This window comes from Ammodytes marinus (assembly GCF_949987685.1).
Source record: "Ammodytes marinus genome assembly, chromosome: 20".
NCBI classification, from domain to species: domain Eukaryota; kingdom Metazoa; phylum Chordata; class Actinopteri; order Uranoscopiformes; family Ammodytidae; genus Ammodytes; species Ammodytes marinus.
The window spans coordinates 12144832-12162194 of NC_137224.1; the positions used below are offsets into that span (position 1 = coordinate 12144832).

The 17363-nt window shown below is 40.5% G+C and overlaps 1 protein-coding gene across 1 annotated transcript; it reads right to left on the reverse strand.

The window, feature by feature from the left end:
- Positions 1-306: 306 nt before the first annotated feature.
- Positions 307-16703, reverse strand: LOC307266906 (transient receptor potential cation channel subfamily M member 4-like). The gene is made up of 28 exons (XM_080049031.1): positions 16457-16703; positions 13261-13322; positions 12973-13150; positions 12376-12556; positions 10976-11145; positions 10472-10649; positions 9984-10048; positions 9621-9854; positions 8654-8756; positions 8431-8552; positions 7967-8269; positions 7764-7865; positions 7510-7638; positions 7195-7324; positions 6840-6985; positions 6379-6491; positions 6167-6283; positions 5927-5976; positions 5558-5796; positions 5268-5383; positions 4626-4758; positions 4347-4521; positions 3984-4149; positions 3706-3887; positions 3186-3318; positions 2997-3069; positions 1163-1256; positions 307-977 (listed from the first exon to the last, which is right to left on the reverse strand). The coding sequence occupies exons 1-28, from the start codon at positions 16520-16522 to the stop codon at positions 946-948; spliced, it is 3792 nt and encodes a 1263-aa protein (XP_079905157.1). The 5' UTR covers positions 16523-16703; the 3' UTR covers positions 307-945.
- Positions 16704-17363: the final 660 nt, after the last annotated feature.

Below are 17363 nucleotides of genomic sequence, written 5' to 3' on the forward strand. Positions count from 1 at the left end.
CACTTGGACTCTTTAAAACATTTTATTTATATATATATATTCTATTTATAAAACATTTTATTTATATATATATATTCTATTTATATATATATATACTGTATATACTGTGTGGATAATGTCGTGTCGTGTTTTGTTTTAAATATTTTTTTATATATTTTGTACTGTGCAACTGGAGGACTGCTCCAAACAGAATTTCGTTGTCCTGTACAATGACAATAAAGATTCTATTCTATTCTATTCTAAGTAATAGGCTACAATTCTCACCAGCTTCTGTTACCAACTAACTAACCTGTATCAACGGCCAGGCTAGCTTTAGCCCCTTGTTTCCAGTATTCGTGCTAAGCTAAGCTAACTGTCTGCTGCCTCACCACTAGAGTGGCATCAATCCAACTCAACAAGAAAGTGAGTAAGCGTCCAAAAAATTTAAACTAACACTATTTCTTTAATAGTAGCAGTACGAACTCAGTTGTGGTATATCAAGTTTATTGAGCAAAATAAAATAAGCAACACAAATACATGAATGAATATTAAAAGTTGCTGAACTGAAACTGAAGTTATATTTTGTGCACTGAATGTAACCACTGTAAACAATATCATGGCATCTATATAATAGTAAAAACCTTTAAAAAAAGTCCAGCATTCAGCTTCAAACTACAGCAACAAAGACATAACTGCATTGGCAAATAAAATGCACAACATATATCATATGCCACATCATATATACAAAGACTTTGGCATATTAATAATTGCACACTTTTAAGTATCAGCTTTTGTATTTACTCAATACTGTAACAAATAGTGATGGCTGCTGTTACTTTCCAGTTCAGAACAATTGTAACTATTTGGTAACCGAGTGCAGAGTTGAACAAGGTTGTGTGGCAGTGAGAGCGCTTCATTCTTGTCTTTTACCGACCCTGAGCAAGTGAAGGCATCACCAAGGCTGAATCAGGCAGAATTGGAAGAAGAGGGGAAAGTGTCTGTGTGGAAGAAGAGGCAGAGAAAAGTTTTGTGAGGGGACGAATTCTGTATGAATGAATTGACACTGGGTATCAAATAAAATGGTCACACCAGCCGTGTGAGTACCACCTGTCGCCTTCCCACATGCTGACATGTGTTTCCTGTTTCTCTGTGAAAATACTGGTATGTCTGGAATTGGAAATACCTCTAAATGCAGGTGGAGGCCGGGGGGGTTTGAACGTGCTGCCTTGGGCCAATGTATCCACAATCCAGCTGAGGGCATTTGAGCAATACTCCATCTGAGAAGGAAGAACAAAAAAGCCTAAAGCTATGTTTGAACTTTCAGTAAGTCCAATACACCTGAAGCAAGGATCAGTATTTAAACAAATACAATGCAGTTAACCAGGGCTACATGTTGACAGTTATGGTTCATTGAAAATATTTGCAATAACATTGTGGTATTTTGTGGTCTTAAAGCTACAGGCAGGTAGCAAGAACTTGAAGGGTGAGAAAGTAGTAAGTGAGAGCTTACTAATTCACCCAACAAAGCTAATCTGCTGTGGGCTGCACAGTACTAGCAGTTCGGGTTTTGTGGCTTTAACTAAAGCTACACGGAGGGGATTTTTAAAATAGCCCTAAATGAGAGCTTACTAATTAACATGTATACATTTTTTGTAGGGGTGGGAATCTCTTGGCACCTCACGATTCGATTCCGATTCAGAGGTCAACGATTCGATTCAAAATCGATTTTCAATGCATCTCAATGCAAAAAAATTTTTATGTGTACATACCCATGTGTGAATTTCAAAAATATATTTATATGCACATCTGAGTTTGCTACTCAGTTTGCTAATCACTTCCTACTTTTGTGATGATCATTAAAGACAATCAACAGATGAATTGCCTTCTCTAATATTGTATTAGAGAAAAAGCTTTTCTTGTCACAAATATGACTTTCTATGAACAGTGCAATACTCAATGCAGCTTTCAACACAATATGGAAGTATGTAAAAACTAAACCGATTCAGTTTTATTTTATTTCTAATCTCGTAAATCATGTTTCTATATGATTTCTATTCTATTATCTATTTTCTATGTCATTTCAACACATTGTACAAAAAGTATGGCTTGGAATTCAGCTCTCATACAAAAACGTAAACAGAGATAAAGCCGGTGCAGGTCATGGGTTTGCTGCTCTCAGCCCTTTTGAAGCCACTTTGGAAACAACTCGCACATGTGTGGTGTGCATGCGCAATGGCGCAGGAAGTATTAGTATTTACAAAAAAAAAAAAAATATTATATAAAAAAAAATTATTAAAAAAAAAAAAAAAAAATCGATTATTAACTTTTCTGAATCGATTCAGAATCGTTCGAGAGAGAATCGATATTAATCGGAAAATCGATTTTTTTTCCCACCCCTAATTCTTTTGATATGCACAAAAAACAATAAAAAGACACAGTTTTCTATAAAAGTGTGTGTTTGCTTGTCTTTGTATTGACTCTTAACAGTGTTCATGCAACAAGTAGAAAGTTCTGTCCAAGAAATAGTCTACCACATAAGCCGTAGAATAACCGCAACCTGTTGTTGTTGTTACATCAAGCATGGCACTAGCCAGTTTCCTCCTCTTGATTACTATTCCCTTTCCTTATTTCATGCTAAGCTTAGATAAGCTGCTGTGTGCTGTGCAGTAGCTTCATACAGTATGTACTGTACCCAGACGTGAGAGTGGTATCAATGTCATCCAACTCTCCGCAAAAAAAAGCATAGTATCAACTTTCCAAATTGGTGAACTATTCCTTTAAAAATAAAATACAAGTAATATTCCCATGCATAAACACAGAACTCAGTGGTCTAGTTGTCATGATATGTATATGTATCCCCAAGCCCTGCTATATGTGGATGGTTGACATTTATTTCACCTCAACATAGGATAGGTTGAGTGAGCCTGCATGTTCTTTCACAGTGACAAATGGTATAGAGTGACAAACGGAGAGTGAGCTCAGTTAGATACTTTAGAAAAATAGGGCTTTCATTTCACCTCATTCTCCAGAGCTCTCAGCCGGTGGTCAAAGTCTCTGCTTTCAGTCAGATGTTTTACTACACCATCCACTCTAAAAAAAAAAAAATGTAAAAGAGAGGGGGAAAAAGGAGACATTCCCCACAGTAAGATTTATTTACAAAAGTAATGTCTACTGTTACAGTGTTGGTGTAGAAAAGGTCTCCTCACTTGACAGACATCCGTTTGAGCCTCTCTGAGTCGCTGCTTTTCTGGATCTTGTTCTGTGCAGTCAGGAAGTCCTCCTTCTGAATGGTTTCCCATGTCATTAGCCTGTTAGCTATCTTCCCTTTTAACTGCAACACTATTAGAAAAGGGATTTTATTTAAATCGTTATTATCATTTGCCATTCCTGAACCAAGAAGGATCCACTGTGGCTGAGGTGAAGCCAACTAGGTATCAATTGTAAACAACAATCCAATTCCTATAATAGTTATTGGATGCTGCCATGAGAGGAAATGTGTTGAGTGGGGGGAAAGGCTGCAATTAAAAACATCCAATTCACCTAACCCCTAACCCTTTTAAACAAAACTGTGGGCCCTGCTGCAGTATACAACAAAAGTGAAACTTTACTTCAAAAGGGATCCAATTCTTCTGTGAGGAAAGTGTTTTTATCCAGTCATGAGAACATATCTTAGAAATTGTTACATAGTGCACCTTTAATTAATTAGACTCCAGTTCAAATACTGACCAAAGTGGTGGATCTTGACAGAGGGCACCTTGCGGATGTACCTCTTGATAAAGAGATTGATGTGGGAGATGATGATGAAAGGAGGAGCCAGGCTGGGACGGGAGTGGTACTGGACAATCAGGTTGTAGCGCTGGAACTTCCAGTAGATGTCGCTGTTAGCCTGCACTTCAGAGAAGGTGTGACTGGGCAGAAAACAAATGGAGCAGAGTTTTGAGATCAGCATGCGAGTGTAGCCACAGAAAGACACAGTGAAGGACGCCTATTTCCTCTTCCTTTACCTGAACATAGCGATGAGAAGGTTGATGAGAAGAATGTTGGTGACCAGCAGGTAAACGACCAGCAGAATAACCACCAGCCAGTTACTATAAGTAGTTCTGCACGGCTCTTCACCGAGATCAATCAATGTTACATTGTGCGTGCAGGGCATGTCCCACTGCTTCCCCACTGTGATGGAAACAAACATGAAGTTGAGATAAAAATATATTTTTTTGGACATTAACATATAAATATGCTATCAGTTTATGACAACATAAGCTTTACTTAGCATGGAGAATTTTACAATGTTGCAATTGATGTTGAAAAACGTCCAGAAAAGACATTCTTATTTTGTCAATATGCACGATGCACGCAAAGAAACATACCATCCATCTCTTCCACGGGGATCTGTCCAAAGATGTGCAAGTATGGCCTGTAGAATACCCGGCGAAAGATACGATTCAGGCTAGGGTCGTAGGAGTAAAGCAAAGCCTGATTGGCTACGCCATACGCCATGAGCCAAACCCCCAGGAAGAAGAGGAAGAAGAAGATGTCCTTCATCTGTACAGGAGGAGACAAATGTCAGTTTCCTTCATTATAATCCCAACAAAGCAAAAGTAACATTATTAAGAGTCAATTTACAGTCACATTTAGGGGTTTCTCACCATCTTGCCGACAATGATGATTTTTGGCCCCATCTGTTTGTGAATAGCAAAGATGTGAATGAGACGGACGGTGAAGACCATGTAGTCCACACTCAGGACATCCCGGCCAAATCCATATGACCAAGGGAACATCCTAAAACACACACAGAGTGAAGCAAATACAGTGTTAACAGCATCACCCAGTGGTCAACTTGTAAAATAACACAAAATGTTCTTAACTCTAATTTGGATCATACAGAGGACAGCAATAAGAGGGAGAGTGTTCACACAATGAATTTTCTTGGACCAAGACAGGGATTGAACAGTTAAGACATATTTCGTTATTTAACCGTTGTTTTGCTCCAATGTGTGTAAAGGGTTTTAAAAGGGTGCATTGCATTTTCTTATACTTACCATCAAATCTACTCAAACTGCTTGAACCATGCATCCATTAACCCTGTGACCTTGTGACACAAGTTGTATTATACTGCTGTTTAAAGCAACTGTGAACATGAGACTTCAATGCAAAAATTTAATTATTTCTTCTTATTTTTTTTTACTTTGCAATAAGAAAACTTAATTGACCAATAACACTGTGGAAGGTTTTGGAATAATCCAGTAGTTATGCATAGTGTATATTGTCCCTGTAAGTGTTGTCTGTACCTGCAGATAACTCCTATTACGAACAGCATGATGGCAACGAGGTCACACTTGTTCCACACGTCCTGAATGTACACCCTGATCCTCTGACGCCAAGTCTTTGTTCCCAAAAAGAACGTCTTGGAGAAGAAAAACATCAATCAATTTAATACATCCACAGATTAAACACAGCCGTAAACAGAATATCAGATATGGCCAAATACTTTAATGGCACTTTGTGCTTTTGGTGCGTTTTGATGTCTCCATATACTGTAGTAGATAATTAACAATAAATGAATTAACTCCGCACTCACCTCCCTGATCTCCTCACACACCATGGTGAATACCCAGAAGTACAACACATACTCTGTGATGGCCGGGCCTGGGGGTGGCGGGGGCTTGAAGTCCACCAGCAGCACGTAGGCAAACAGCAGGAGGAAGGTGAAGTACATCAGGAAGTTGCCCAAAAATGAGGTGACGGGCGCAAACCAGAACTGACGCCACCTTGATACTATGAATGGACGCTTGGGTGGTCTGTGAGAGTGGGGTATGCCTGTTAAGGACAGAATTGGACATGGTTATAGTGGCTAAGGGTTTCTGAAAATCAGTCCTTCCTATCCTCGGTTCTGTTTTCTACAAATTACAACACTGTGTTGGGGCTGCATTTAACAAGGAGGACTCACCTTTAATGGTCGCCATCTTGGGACTGTGTGCTCCATGTGCATCCGCTTCACTGGTACAACAATGACACACTTTTAATGAATCAACACACCAGAACAAACAGACATTCATTCCCTACTTAATTATTAAATTGATGTGTGTATTCAAAACGGTGGGACCAGAAAAGTGTCCCATTCAACTGCATTTGTACCGCACCACTACCCAAGCCATCGCATTTTTTCAGAAATTCTTAAGAGTCTTACGTGTGCTTAATGTCCGAGAAAGAGAAGATGGTGTGGCCGTAGAGGCTGTCGCTGTCCCTGCCCGGCCCGTCCTCTACGGGCTTGGCCTGCTCCTCTTGCTGATAGTCCTCTTGTGTCCTATGAGGTGGAGTTTGTTGTAAGGTATCAGCTGTGAAAAGTGAAATAACTCTGACTTTTTTATTGACCAAAAATAAGGCTATTGTGGATTTTACCTAAAGGAGATCAGGTTGGTGTAGCAGAGGAAAGGGCAGAAGAAGTTGAGCACAAGCTTCCACACCTCAGTGTTCCTCTTCATGTCGCCCCACCAGATCTGAGACAACAGAGACTGGAAGAAGAACGTAGAACGATTTTACCAACTAATTAATTTGCTCAACATGAAATTGTACGTGTTGTATTTGTAGAATTCTAATCAATATTACTTTGTTATGAGCTACACATCAGAAATCAAACAACTGGAAGAGCATATATCTAAATATAAACAAAGGACATGGAGTTTAATTTAAAAGACAAAGGGGATTTCAATTTAACCTCAAAATCCAGGTGAGCCGGAGATGCAGTAAAAAACAAGCATAGATAGAACTGCTTAAACTACCACAATGAAGTTAGTGACCTGGTTCCGTTATGGTCTATTGAATATCACAGTCACACAGGTGGGAAAAAAATGGGGACACACCTGCACTCCATCGTGGCTGAAGAAAAGTCGTGCATCGGCGCCCATGCCCATCTGGAGGCAGGTGGTACCGCCCCAAACCGGAGATTTCCTAATGAGCAGGGTGAAAGAGCGACTCTCATTGCTCCGATAGCAAGAGCCGAAGACATCTGAGGAGAGGGAAATACAAGTTCAGAAAGAGTTTGTTTGTATGGTCACCATTGAGAAAACAAAAAGTAAAAAAAGGTATACAATAGTTATGCATTGCTTACTAGAAGGGAGAGGCCGAATAACAGAGTAGTAATCCACTAATTAGCATTTGAAATGAAATGTCCGATCATTATTGTTTAGTTAGTGGATGAGGTGTTTGTGGTCTCACCATGTGCCAGGTTCTCGAACCGCTGAGCCAGCTCTTTCATGGACAGTTTGGTCTCAGTCTCACCCTCTAGCTTGGACAGTTCCCTTAGCATCTTGCAGGCACTTAGAGCACTCAGCACGGACTCTCTTGCCTGGGACAGACAGCAAGGGATGTCAGTGCGTACAAACTCCTGCATATCTGGTACTATTACCATATATTACCATATATATTGCAGGAAATGTGTAGAGGTTTTTCATGCGTTTAATTTTCATGTTATTTAGAAACGCAGCAGATTGAATGTTATGTGTTCATGTATGTCTCGTAGTTTTTTTTAACCATCTCCCAGAAGAAAGTTGCCATCTCGCTTCGGTTCTGTAGGACGGCCCAGGTGAAGAGCGACGACCAGGGGAAGAGGCAGCGCTTACTCCGATAGAGGCAGTCTCCACGCAGCAGCTTACTGACGCGCTGGGGTTGGATGAAAAGAAACCGTGAGAGAGCAGCATTGACAGTTGGGCCTGTCATTACTCTATTGTCTTCTGAAACCAGTTGATCATTAGCTTTGATATGCGTCTACATATTCAGAAGATTACCTTAAGAGCTCTCCTCTTGGATGAGATATGTTCCATCTCCAAAGCATCATAGTAAAACGGCTGGCAGACATCACCCAACAACAGTTCCAGGACCCCTGCAACCTGAGAAAATATAGGGAAAGAGAGAGAGAGTGAAACATTTGTACTTGTGTTACTCTCCTAGACCTGAGGGATGGATGTATTTTTTGTCAGACAAAACTCACCTCAAAAAGGCTAATCTCTGTCCCTGGCCCATTCTGTATGTTATCTGCTGCTGCTGCTTTGGCAGGCGAGTCCTGCAGGTTTGATGGTGTGGGCGCAGCGGCTGCAGTTCCAAGCCGCTCCACCAGGCTGCGCTGAAGTAGCTGGTAAAGCACTGTCCCATCAGCCACCGAGCGGTAGAGGCTTTCCAGCCTGCCATAAGTCAGGTAGTCCAGGATGTTGAGGCCATTCTCAGTGAACAGACGCACAAACTCAGGCTTGTCGTTGACCAGGGCATCTGTCATGGAGTCTTCCAAGTCTTCATACTATTCAATTGAACAACGTGATAGTTTATAAGGCTATTTTGAAGGTAAGTACTTTAATTTTAAGACATTTTCAATTAATTTATACCAACAATGACACTGACAGGGTTAGACGTGTTGTATTTGTCATTTCCTGAATGTAACCTGCCCACCCCTCCTCTCACCTTCCATTGGATGTCTCCATTGAAAAGTTCACTCTTGGCAATGTCAACCCTGTTCCATGTGACGGCCAGCTTCAGCTCTTCGTTGTAAGGGCTGGCATCGCCTGACGTGCGGTGCTTACTCGCTGAAAAGAATGAATAAATCAAAATTGAATCCCACTTCAAACATCAACATTGCAACATAAAGCCTTAGCAGTTTCCCAGAATTCCAATAAGTTGTGTGTACCTCCCACCAACGTTTTGAGCAGAACTGTGTCAAATTCATTTGGGCCCTCTTGCTCTCCATGGTAGATGGTAATGAAGTCTCTGTTCTGGTATATGCTAAGAGCCTAGATACACACAACAAGGAGTAAGAAGACAGTAAAAACAGGAATTGTCAACGTCTGAGTAGAATACTTGGAAAGAAAATGCTTACAAACAGCTATGAAGAAAGATGTGGTGACAGATGGTATAGTCTAGTCCGTGATATATTGTTAAAGTGCTCAGCCTATCTTGCATTCCAGCCCCAACAGTAATTATTGACCAACTAGTAGAAAAGAATAAGATTAAAGATGTGTGTATCCAATCAGTCCAGACACTGCTGGCTTTTAACATTGCATTCTGGGAACTTTCCAGGAAGCCAAATTTCTGCTGTAGAAGGAACCTTTGACAACATGTCCTAAGGAGATCAGGAGGATCAGTATCAGGGCCAACAAAGCCTTTTTTATGTCTACTATAGGCAGCAGTTTTTAGGAATCTGGGTCAAACTGAGACAGGGAACAGTTTAATAGAAAGCCTGAAGTCTACATATCTAATAGCTTTCCCGGCATGAGTCACAAAAATCAAAAGGAGCTGGGAGAACTTTCCAGTTGTAGCATTTTTTCTGTATTTTTTATTTGTACCATAAGTTTTTATCTTTTTTACACTAGTATATGATGATTTTTTTTTCTTCTTATGTTCTAGGTATGTTTCTTGTTCCCTGTAGTTGTCAGTTATGTTTGTTTAATGAATGCAGCATATGTTGAAACAACAATCCAAACTTGGGACCATAAAGTGATACGTTTACATACATTAAATATATATTTTAAGAAAGTTCAAGAGGTGAAAGAACATGTCAATCTCCCCAAATTGCATGCCAATCTCCCGCTGCCTTCCCGATTGGCACATGATAGAACATCACATTCCCGCTGGACGCCGCTGTCCACTGTACTTACCCGTTCGACTAGTTTGTCTGGCTCTGCTTCAGAGGGGAAGTGCTTCTTCACCCGCTCTGCCATTTTGTCTTTCAGATCCACACTGGGACCTGCCTCGCCCTCTCCCTCACTAGAAGACTGAGCTACCGGGGCCGACGACAGATTCTCCAAAACGTCGCTCAAGAAGTCAGCGATGCCTCCTGAGCCAGCCAGTACCAGCCAGGGCATGGAGTTTTTCAGGGAAAGATCCACTCTCTTAAAGTAGTTGAGGAACAAGACAGTGAGTCGTTTATTCACAAGGTCCCAAAAGTATGTAACTCAAAAGGATAAACCATGATAAAAATGAATGTTCTTTGTGACAAAAAGCCACACATAAAGCAGTACCTCCAGCATGCTTGCTGTCCCTGATACCAGCATACAAAGGACAGGGATGTCAATGCTGCCGCTGCCTGCAAAAATGCAGAAACGTTTAAAGAAAACAACTACTACAATGCATTGGCAAATCAATTATAAAAACTTTAACGTAGACATTTATGATCACGTTTTTAAAACAATCAAACAACATGCTTTTCTTGTAACCTTAGAGCTTAAAAAGTGAGCACAGACGAATAAAAAGCCCTCGGTTACATTTTTATTTGCAAATCGCTGCTTGATTCAACATGTTGATAAGCCACATCTGAAATTCATGCAGTGGCATGCTTTGGCTTTGCTCGAGTGGACTCGTCCTTTTGTTGCCTGCATTAATGAAAGATCGCCACAAGGGGGCCAAATAGCTTGAAATGTAGGAAGATTATACTGTGCAGCTTTCTATTCATACAAATAAATTAATTCTTGGACTATAAGGGCAAGGGGAAAGAAGTAGCTCCTCTCACCCCAGATGCCTGTGCGCTGGTGGGAGATGTAGTCCTCCAGTTTGGCCCTAAAGCCCGTCTCTCCTCCTCTGCGTCCCACACTCCCGTCGTCCACCAGCAGAAAGGCCTGGTAGTTGTTGTCCAGGCAGCAGGAGTCCCGAGACACGTTCTGGACATGGTACTTTGCAGGAAAGCTGCCCTGCAATAGAAGTAATCCAGGAGCATTGATATAGCAGGGTTTCTTCAAAGGGGAGTTCAATACATGCGCTGCTTTGGAGGCCAGCGTTTGGTGGATCAGAAAATAGTCCTGCTATGTTTTGATAGGACATAAAGGAATCTACACATTCCCCTTACTATTAACACTTTAAGATGAACAAGATGAACATCTTTATTGAATTCCACTTCTTCAGTTTGGGGCAGTTTACTTTGTTCTTATTTGGAATAATGTCCAACTAAAAGTTATAAAGATATACGTTTTTGTGTGATAAAATATGTATAGATACAGCATTTGAGTGCCTGTACAACCTGAGGGTTGATCAGCTGCTGTCGGTCATGCACCAGGCCCCAGGGAGTGATGCCCAGCGCCACCACCTTGTTGAGGGAGACTGACGAGGCCGCAGTCGCGTGATCTCTCACTGCCTCTCCAACGCACCTGCCAACGCCCTCACGCAAGCCTGTGGTCATGATCCACGCTCCTGGGGTAGAAACAGACAAACAGGACGTGAAAAATAATAAGTATATATAAATTGTATTGTTGTTGCCGTAATTCACTTTTGGACAGAAAGTTCTGACATTGTGTTTTGCAATTTAACACAGAGAGAACAGCCGGTGACCTCAGATGGAATGGACACCATTATCGTGTGTGCCACCTGTTCTTGGCACAGTAGTCGGAAGGAAACGGCCATTGTAGTACCAAATTATTATCAGACCCCGGGGAATTATATAGGTTTAATGGTACTAAATTTCAAAACTGCTGGATTTTTCCCAAGTAGGTTCTGTGACTTTACATGAAAGTGTCAATTCTTTACCTCACATTATGTGTCAATTACTTGGAAACGTTTATGAAGGGAATAGGGATTAATACATAGAACACAAAGTCATTTCTTAAGGGGAAAAAAAGAGGGGTGATTAAATCTGATGTGACAATTACACAGTTAGAACTACTAATATTAAAAGGTAGCTCATAAAATGGGTAACATTTGTCAGCTGTAAAAAAACACTTTGATATGTGGGAAAGGTGAACAAATTAACTTAAAAAAGCTATTAACAAAGCTTTTAAAAAAATTCAGGGTTTATCAACTTAATATTAAAGGAATACTTCCCCCATACGGAACCGGCGTTCTATCATTATAAAATCGATATTATAATAAAAATAATTAGGTTGTTCTTCCCTCAGTCTTTCCTCAGTCTTCCCTTGGCCCAGCTTTCCTGTTAATCCCAACCCTACATTTTTACTAGTGTGATGTCACACTAGTAAAATGTAGGGTTAGACAGTGAGACCATAAATCACTCTTTCTGCCTTTTCTCAGGCTAGGATGGACTGATTTCAAAAGTGTTTGCACATTTATACTAAATATGATCACAGAGTTCAATAAACCTTCGTATTTCCACCGGTGAAGTAGGTCTTTCAGACTTTTTAAGAGGACTTTTTAAGGAAAATATTTAAAAAAAAAAATCCTGCAGATCCCCTGAGAAAAAAAAGGCATACAAGTCCAAACAATTATTCTATACGTCAAAGGATCAGGTCTGTAAATACATGACATAATTTGATAAACATAGACAAAATACTTCACATATTACAAGTTAATTGATGTCAAGTAACGCTGTAAACAGTGTGTACAGGATTCTACAATACTGTTGTATTGCATGTAACCTTTGACCCGCCTTTTGTTAACAGTGGTTGATTGAGAGGCTTGAAGGTTTACCTGTGCTTTGTGAGGCTTTCACCAGCCCCTGCCTAAGGACCTCCCGTACCCATGTCTTCACCTTTGTCCTGCCATCTCCGCCCACGACAGATACCACCAGGTTGGGCGAAGGTAGACCCCAGTGGGCTGTCATCAGGGTGAATACCATAGACGGGGGTGTGTCCCATGACAGACGCAAGAACTGAGATTCCCAAGAGAGACAAAAGAGAGACACATCTAAGTTCATTGTGTTTGCTTAGACAGGTTAGGAAGGTACTATGAGGAACTTTTACATATTTCTGAAAGAGTCTCAATTTTCCTCTGATGATCATAAAAGGCATGCAACCGCAAACGAGACCATGATAGCAGAGAATGTTATTTTTATATAGTTTTTCTTAATGCCTTTGTCATGGGTAAGCTCCCCCAGAAACAACAACTGGCGTCTTAAAACACTACAAAAGTTCCTCGGAGCACCTTTTAACACTAAACTCTTGATGTATTTTCCTATTTTTTGTCTCACTTTCACAGGCATGTGTCTTAAATACACGACCAAAAACACAACAAATTTGATAATTAAAAAAAAGGATTTAATTGGAGAAAATCTATCAGACCACCCACATAGCTATGCCTCTTGCTTGATCCTGCAAACTGCAGCTCTCCAAAGGCATCTGTTGGGTATTCAGAGGAGTGCTGGACGCTGTCCCAGTGGTTGACAATCGCCGTGCTGAAATAGTCGCCGAGGGCCACAGAGCCGTGGGCGTCTCTCTCACCCCCGCATTGGCACAGCTGTCCATTACTAAGACAAGGTGAGAGGACAACGCATGTGAAAAAATGATAGAGTATCAACACAGTCAATAATACACCATGAGACACGCAGAGGAATGTGGTCAACAGAGTTCGCAGTACCTGAAAGAATCCTCTACAAACGTGGTGCACGCTCTTTTCTTGATGATTTTGGGGATCCAACTCTGAAAACATGAAATACAGGTTAATAACCCGAGTCAATCTACAGGCCTGTTCAATTTAAAGAAGTTTGATTCCAACCCTACCCTTCTCTGCCGGGAAATCATTTGGCTGCAGGGTGTAGTAAAGCGTTTGTGTGAGAAATGTTGACTTTGGCTCAGAGAAGTGACGCGTGGTAAGCTTGACAGAGAGGCCATCCCTTAACACCTGAATGTGACTTCTGACGCAGTGCTGTAGTTTTAGTTCCAGTTTAAAAGTGTGTGTGAGGGGGGGAGTGTGTGTGTGGTGGGTGGGCACGTAGGCTACTAATATGCACATCCTCAGTGTACGGTATATTCTGTGTGCAACTGACAACCTGGTCAAACAAAGGAGCCATTGGACTCTCTTAACAAATTTGATTAAACTTAAGCTACAAAGAGTTTCTTCACATTCAAACTAGTTTCTTATCCACTGTTGTGTCAATCAATAGATGTAAAATTAACACAGCTGTCTCACAAAGAGGCAGATTTATGATTAGGCAGGGTTAGGCCATTGGGCTCCAAGCTACCAAGTGTCCCATAAACTTATTGTAACAGTATTTTTTTTTTTAAATGTATGTATTTATGTCAATTTTTAGCCTATAGCCTATCCATATTACCCAGGGGGCAAAGTGATTTTATGGACATGGAGCGTTGTAAAAGGTTGTTCACCAAAAATGACATCTAGGACCTTCCACGATCACAACCTGGGTGGACAACCTTGTCAACAAGCTGCTGGAAAGCTACAGCGGGCCGACATAGCAAATCAGAACCACTGTTTAAGTGAATGGGGGTGAATGGGGATGGGCTAATGGGGAATTTTTTTAACTTATAGATATCATTATGAAACTTTGCCAGTTGATTACTGACATTAAAACAAACTTTTTGTATTACAGTATTTTCCAAAATGTTTAAATAAATATGAAAAATCATCAACATCTTACTAATGATGCGTAATGAATTAATTTGCATATCTGCAAAGCCCCAAAATCTAGATGTTGGAAGAAAACAAAGTCAATTTGTTTTTAAATTTTGAAAACAAAACCAGTGTCCAACTGCCTGAAGCCTTTCCTAATAACAGTTCAAATTTGATCAATAATTTTTTACACAGTTACATTTCATGTGCCATGGACCAAAAGTGTCCTTTTAGAGTCTCCAGCTGGTATTTTAGGAAACGGCTAGACATTCCCTTGGAAACAACTGTGTAAAAAATTCATTTTCGATGGGTTATTGATCAAATTTGAACTGTGATTAGGAAAAGCTTCAGGCAGTTGGACACTTGTTTTGTTTTAAAAATTAAAAACAAATTGACTCTGCTTTTGTCCAACATCTAGATTTTGGGGCTTTGCAGATATGCAAAGCCCCATACTATCTATGAAATGTACGCATCATTAGTAAGATATTGATGATTTTTCATATTTATTCAAACTTTTTGGAAAATACTGTAATACAAAAAGTTGTTGTTTTAATGTCAGTAATCAACTTACAAAGTTTCATAATGATACCTATAAGTTAAAAAAAATCCCTTTTAGCCCAACCCCATTCGCTTAAACAGTGGTTCTGATTTGCTCTATCGGTCCGCTGTAGCTTTCCAGCAGCTAATTGACCAGGTTGTCCACCCATGTTGGGATCCTGGAAGGTCCTGGATATCATTTCTGGTGAACAACCTTTTACAACGCTCCATGTCTGTTTTTCAAAAATAAGGGGTTTTGCCCCTTTACAGTATCTATCCATCTTTCTTCCCATCTAGTAAATGCTGTTGCCCATGTCTTTGATGGTCTCCTGTTTTCTATTTTCAAGTCATCAGAGGTCAATTATGAAGACATTTTAAACGTTGAATGTGAATGTATCAATTTGAATTTAATTTAATGTAAATATGAAATGCATTATTACTGTGTTTGTAGCTATTGTCCATTGGGCATGATGGTAACTTTTTTTAAACTTCCATGCCAGTAAAAACATTTGAATGAGAATTTTAGGGAAATAACAATTTACATTTAGGTCTTTCTTATAAATAAGAATTGTAAAGGGTGGATAACAAGAGATGTTGACGGCCCCATGGCTGTTTGCGTTCAGCCCAAAAAGACTAAATCCGCCCCTGGCACAGGACATGCAGCATTTGGATCAGGGTAAACGGTAAGGAACATGTGTAACGTGATGGCTCCGTTCCGTATAGTTGTGGTTGTGCCAGCGCACCATAGATAGTAAGCAGCGCACCAGAGGGACAATGCCACAGCCCTGGGGGGCTGGCACCATAGACATTATAAAGTCCTTTATAATGTCTATGGCTGGCACGCCTAAGCGGAATGCAGCCATTGTTTTTTTTCATTATTTACACCTCTGCATGCCGAATGGATATCATTTGCTGTGAGAACAACCCTTTCACATCCCATTTTACTCGTATCATTTGAATGTCGGTAGACCTATGTAACGGCTACTAGTATGTTAGCATGCAGCTTTAATTTAATTAACAACATTACGAAGCTATAGTGGGCTAAATGTAGAACTACATTTTATGCTAACTTTAGCAAGTTGGTGAACGCTGAGTAGTGCATGCAACTATGGGCGTGTTCTCGCGACAATGTTCAAATCAGCGACAGCCAGGACGAGTTCTGTAAACAAAAGTAAGGAAATTGGCTAACCGGAGGTCTTTTCCCTGGCAACGTCATTGTCCGTCTAATTAGCCGACGTCGTTGTTTGTTGAATGCGTCTTTTCCCCAGTAAAAAGCCAGCTAGCTTAACTTCCGCCGGTTTGACAATTGTCAAGATACGAGCAGAAACGAGGCATTAGCCACACGTATAGGACGAAAGCTGTCTACACAAACAGCTTCATTCAACGTTGCAGTTTGGTTGTGTATTCCCAGAACAGGTCGTTAATTGAGAGTAGGCTAGCCTATTATTTTACCACACGATCATTTGATGCGTGCGGTTCGACGCAGAGACGTGTTTGTCTGTCGCCCGTCATTGTTGTGGGTCAGCGCCCCAGAGACTTGACAACTTTCATAACAACTTCTACTTTGAACACTGCTATATCACGAAGTCTTTTCGCAGCTGGAGTCTATGCCAAAACACCACTCTATCTATCTCAACTGGAGCTGAGTGTTTTTTTAAAGTAAACCAACCTGGTCCTTCTCAGCTTTACCGCTGTTGTCCCTACCGCCGCCTCTTTCTCCTTCTGTGTCCCTCATTTTGTTTTTCCTTTCTGTTCCGAGTCAGGGTGAGATAGTGGAAACAAGACTTTGAGATTTCTTTCTTGCCATTTCTTTTTCCAGTGAAGAGACTAGTTTTTCTGCATTGCTGTAACCCAATATGCCATTTCCCAGTCTCCAAGAAGTAGGCTGAGAGAAACCCTGTGCTGGGTAGACACTAGCACACAGGTGAGGGTGTGGTTTTACAGGAGTAGGAAGACAATTTGCCAAATACCTGCCTCCAAACTTTGACAACATATATATATAGGAGGGGCAAGTCGAAGCCAGATATTGCACACCTTGGATGTGAACTGGTGTACTACTTATTATACAATCCTTAAACAAGATGAGTTAATTTAACAACTAAAATCCCTCTCTTGGTTGAAAGTCATAGCCTATCTGCTGTGGTTAAGATTGCTAGGTGTTGACACTATTGACACCACTGTAGCAAACGGACAACAGAGGACACACTAGCTTGTGTTGTGAACAGTGCAAGTTGCTTCTGTCATGGTTGCCTAAAAATATCTTGTGCATTAAAAATGTCCAAAAGTGCAAGTGGGGCAGCTGCCTCAGTCAAACCAATAATAAATATGCATTTGTAATGCAACTTTTGTAGAAGAAATCTAGCTCAATCGTTTTCCAGTATAGTAATTGCATTAAAGAGTAATGCAAATGTTTGTTTTTTCAATGTTTTGTTGTTTTTACATGCATTATCAAATTTCAGTCAGAATGTGTGTTAATTCAGATGCGATGAAAAGCACACAAATATAGCCCTTTAAAGGCAATTTCTTGTCTGAAATTTTATTTCGGAACCTTTTTATCATCTGCAAGGCACTTCAAT

What these genes read in the sequence shown, in the direction of transcription:
- LOC307266906 (XM_080049031.1), bottom strand. Translation starts at nt 16,522, where the DNA reads ATGAGGGACACAGAAGGAGAAAGAGGCGGCGGTAGGGACAACAGCGGT. An exon ending in AGCAGCTGATCAACCCTCAG is followed by an intron (nt 10,650 to 10,975) that starts GTTGTACAGGCA and finishes CTTCTATTGCAG; the next exon opens with GGCAGCTTTCCTGCAAAGTA. An exon ending in CCAGCGCACAGGCATCTGGG is followed by an intron (nt 10,049 to 10,471) that starts GTGAGAGGAGCT and finishes GCATTTTTGCAG; the next exon opens with GCAGCGGCAGCATTGACATC.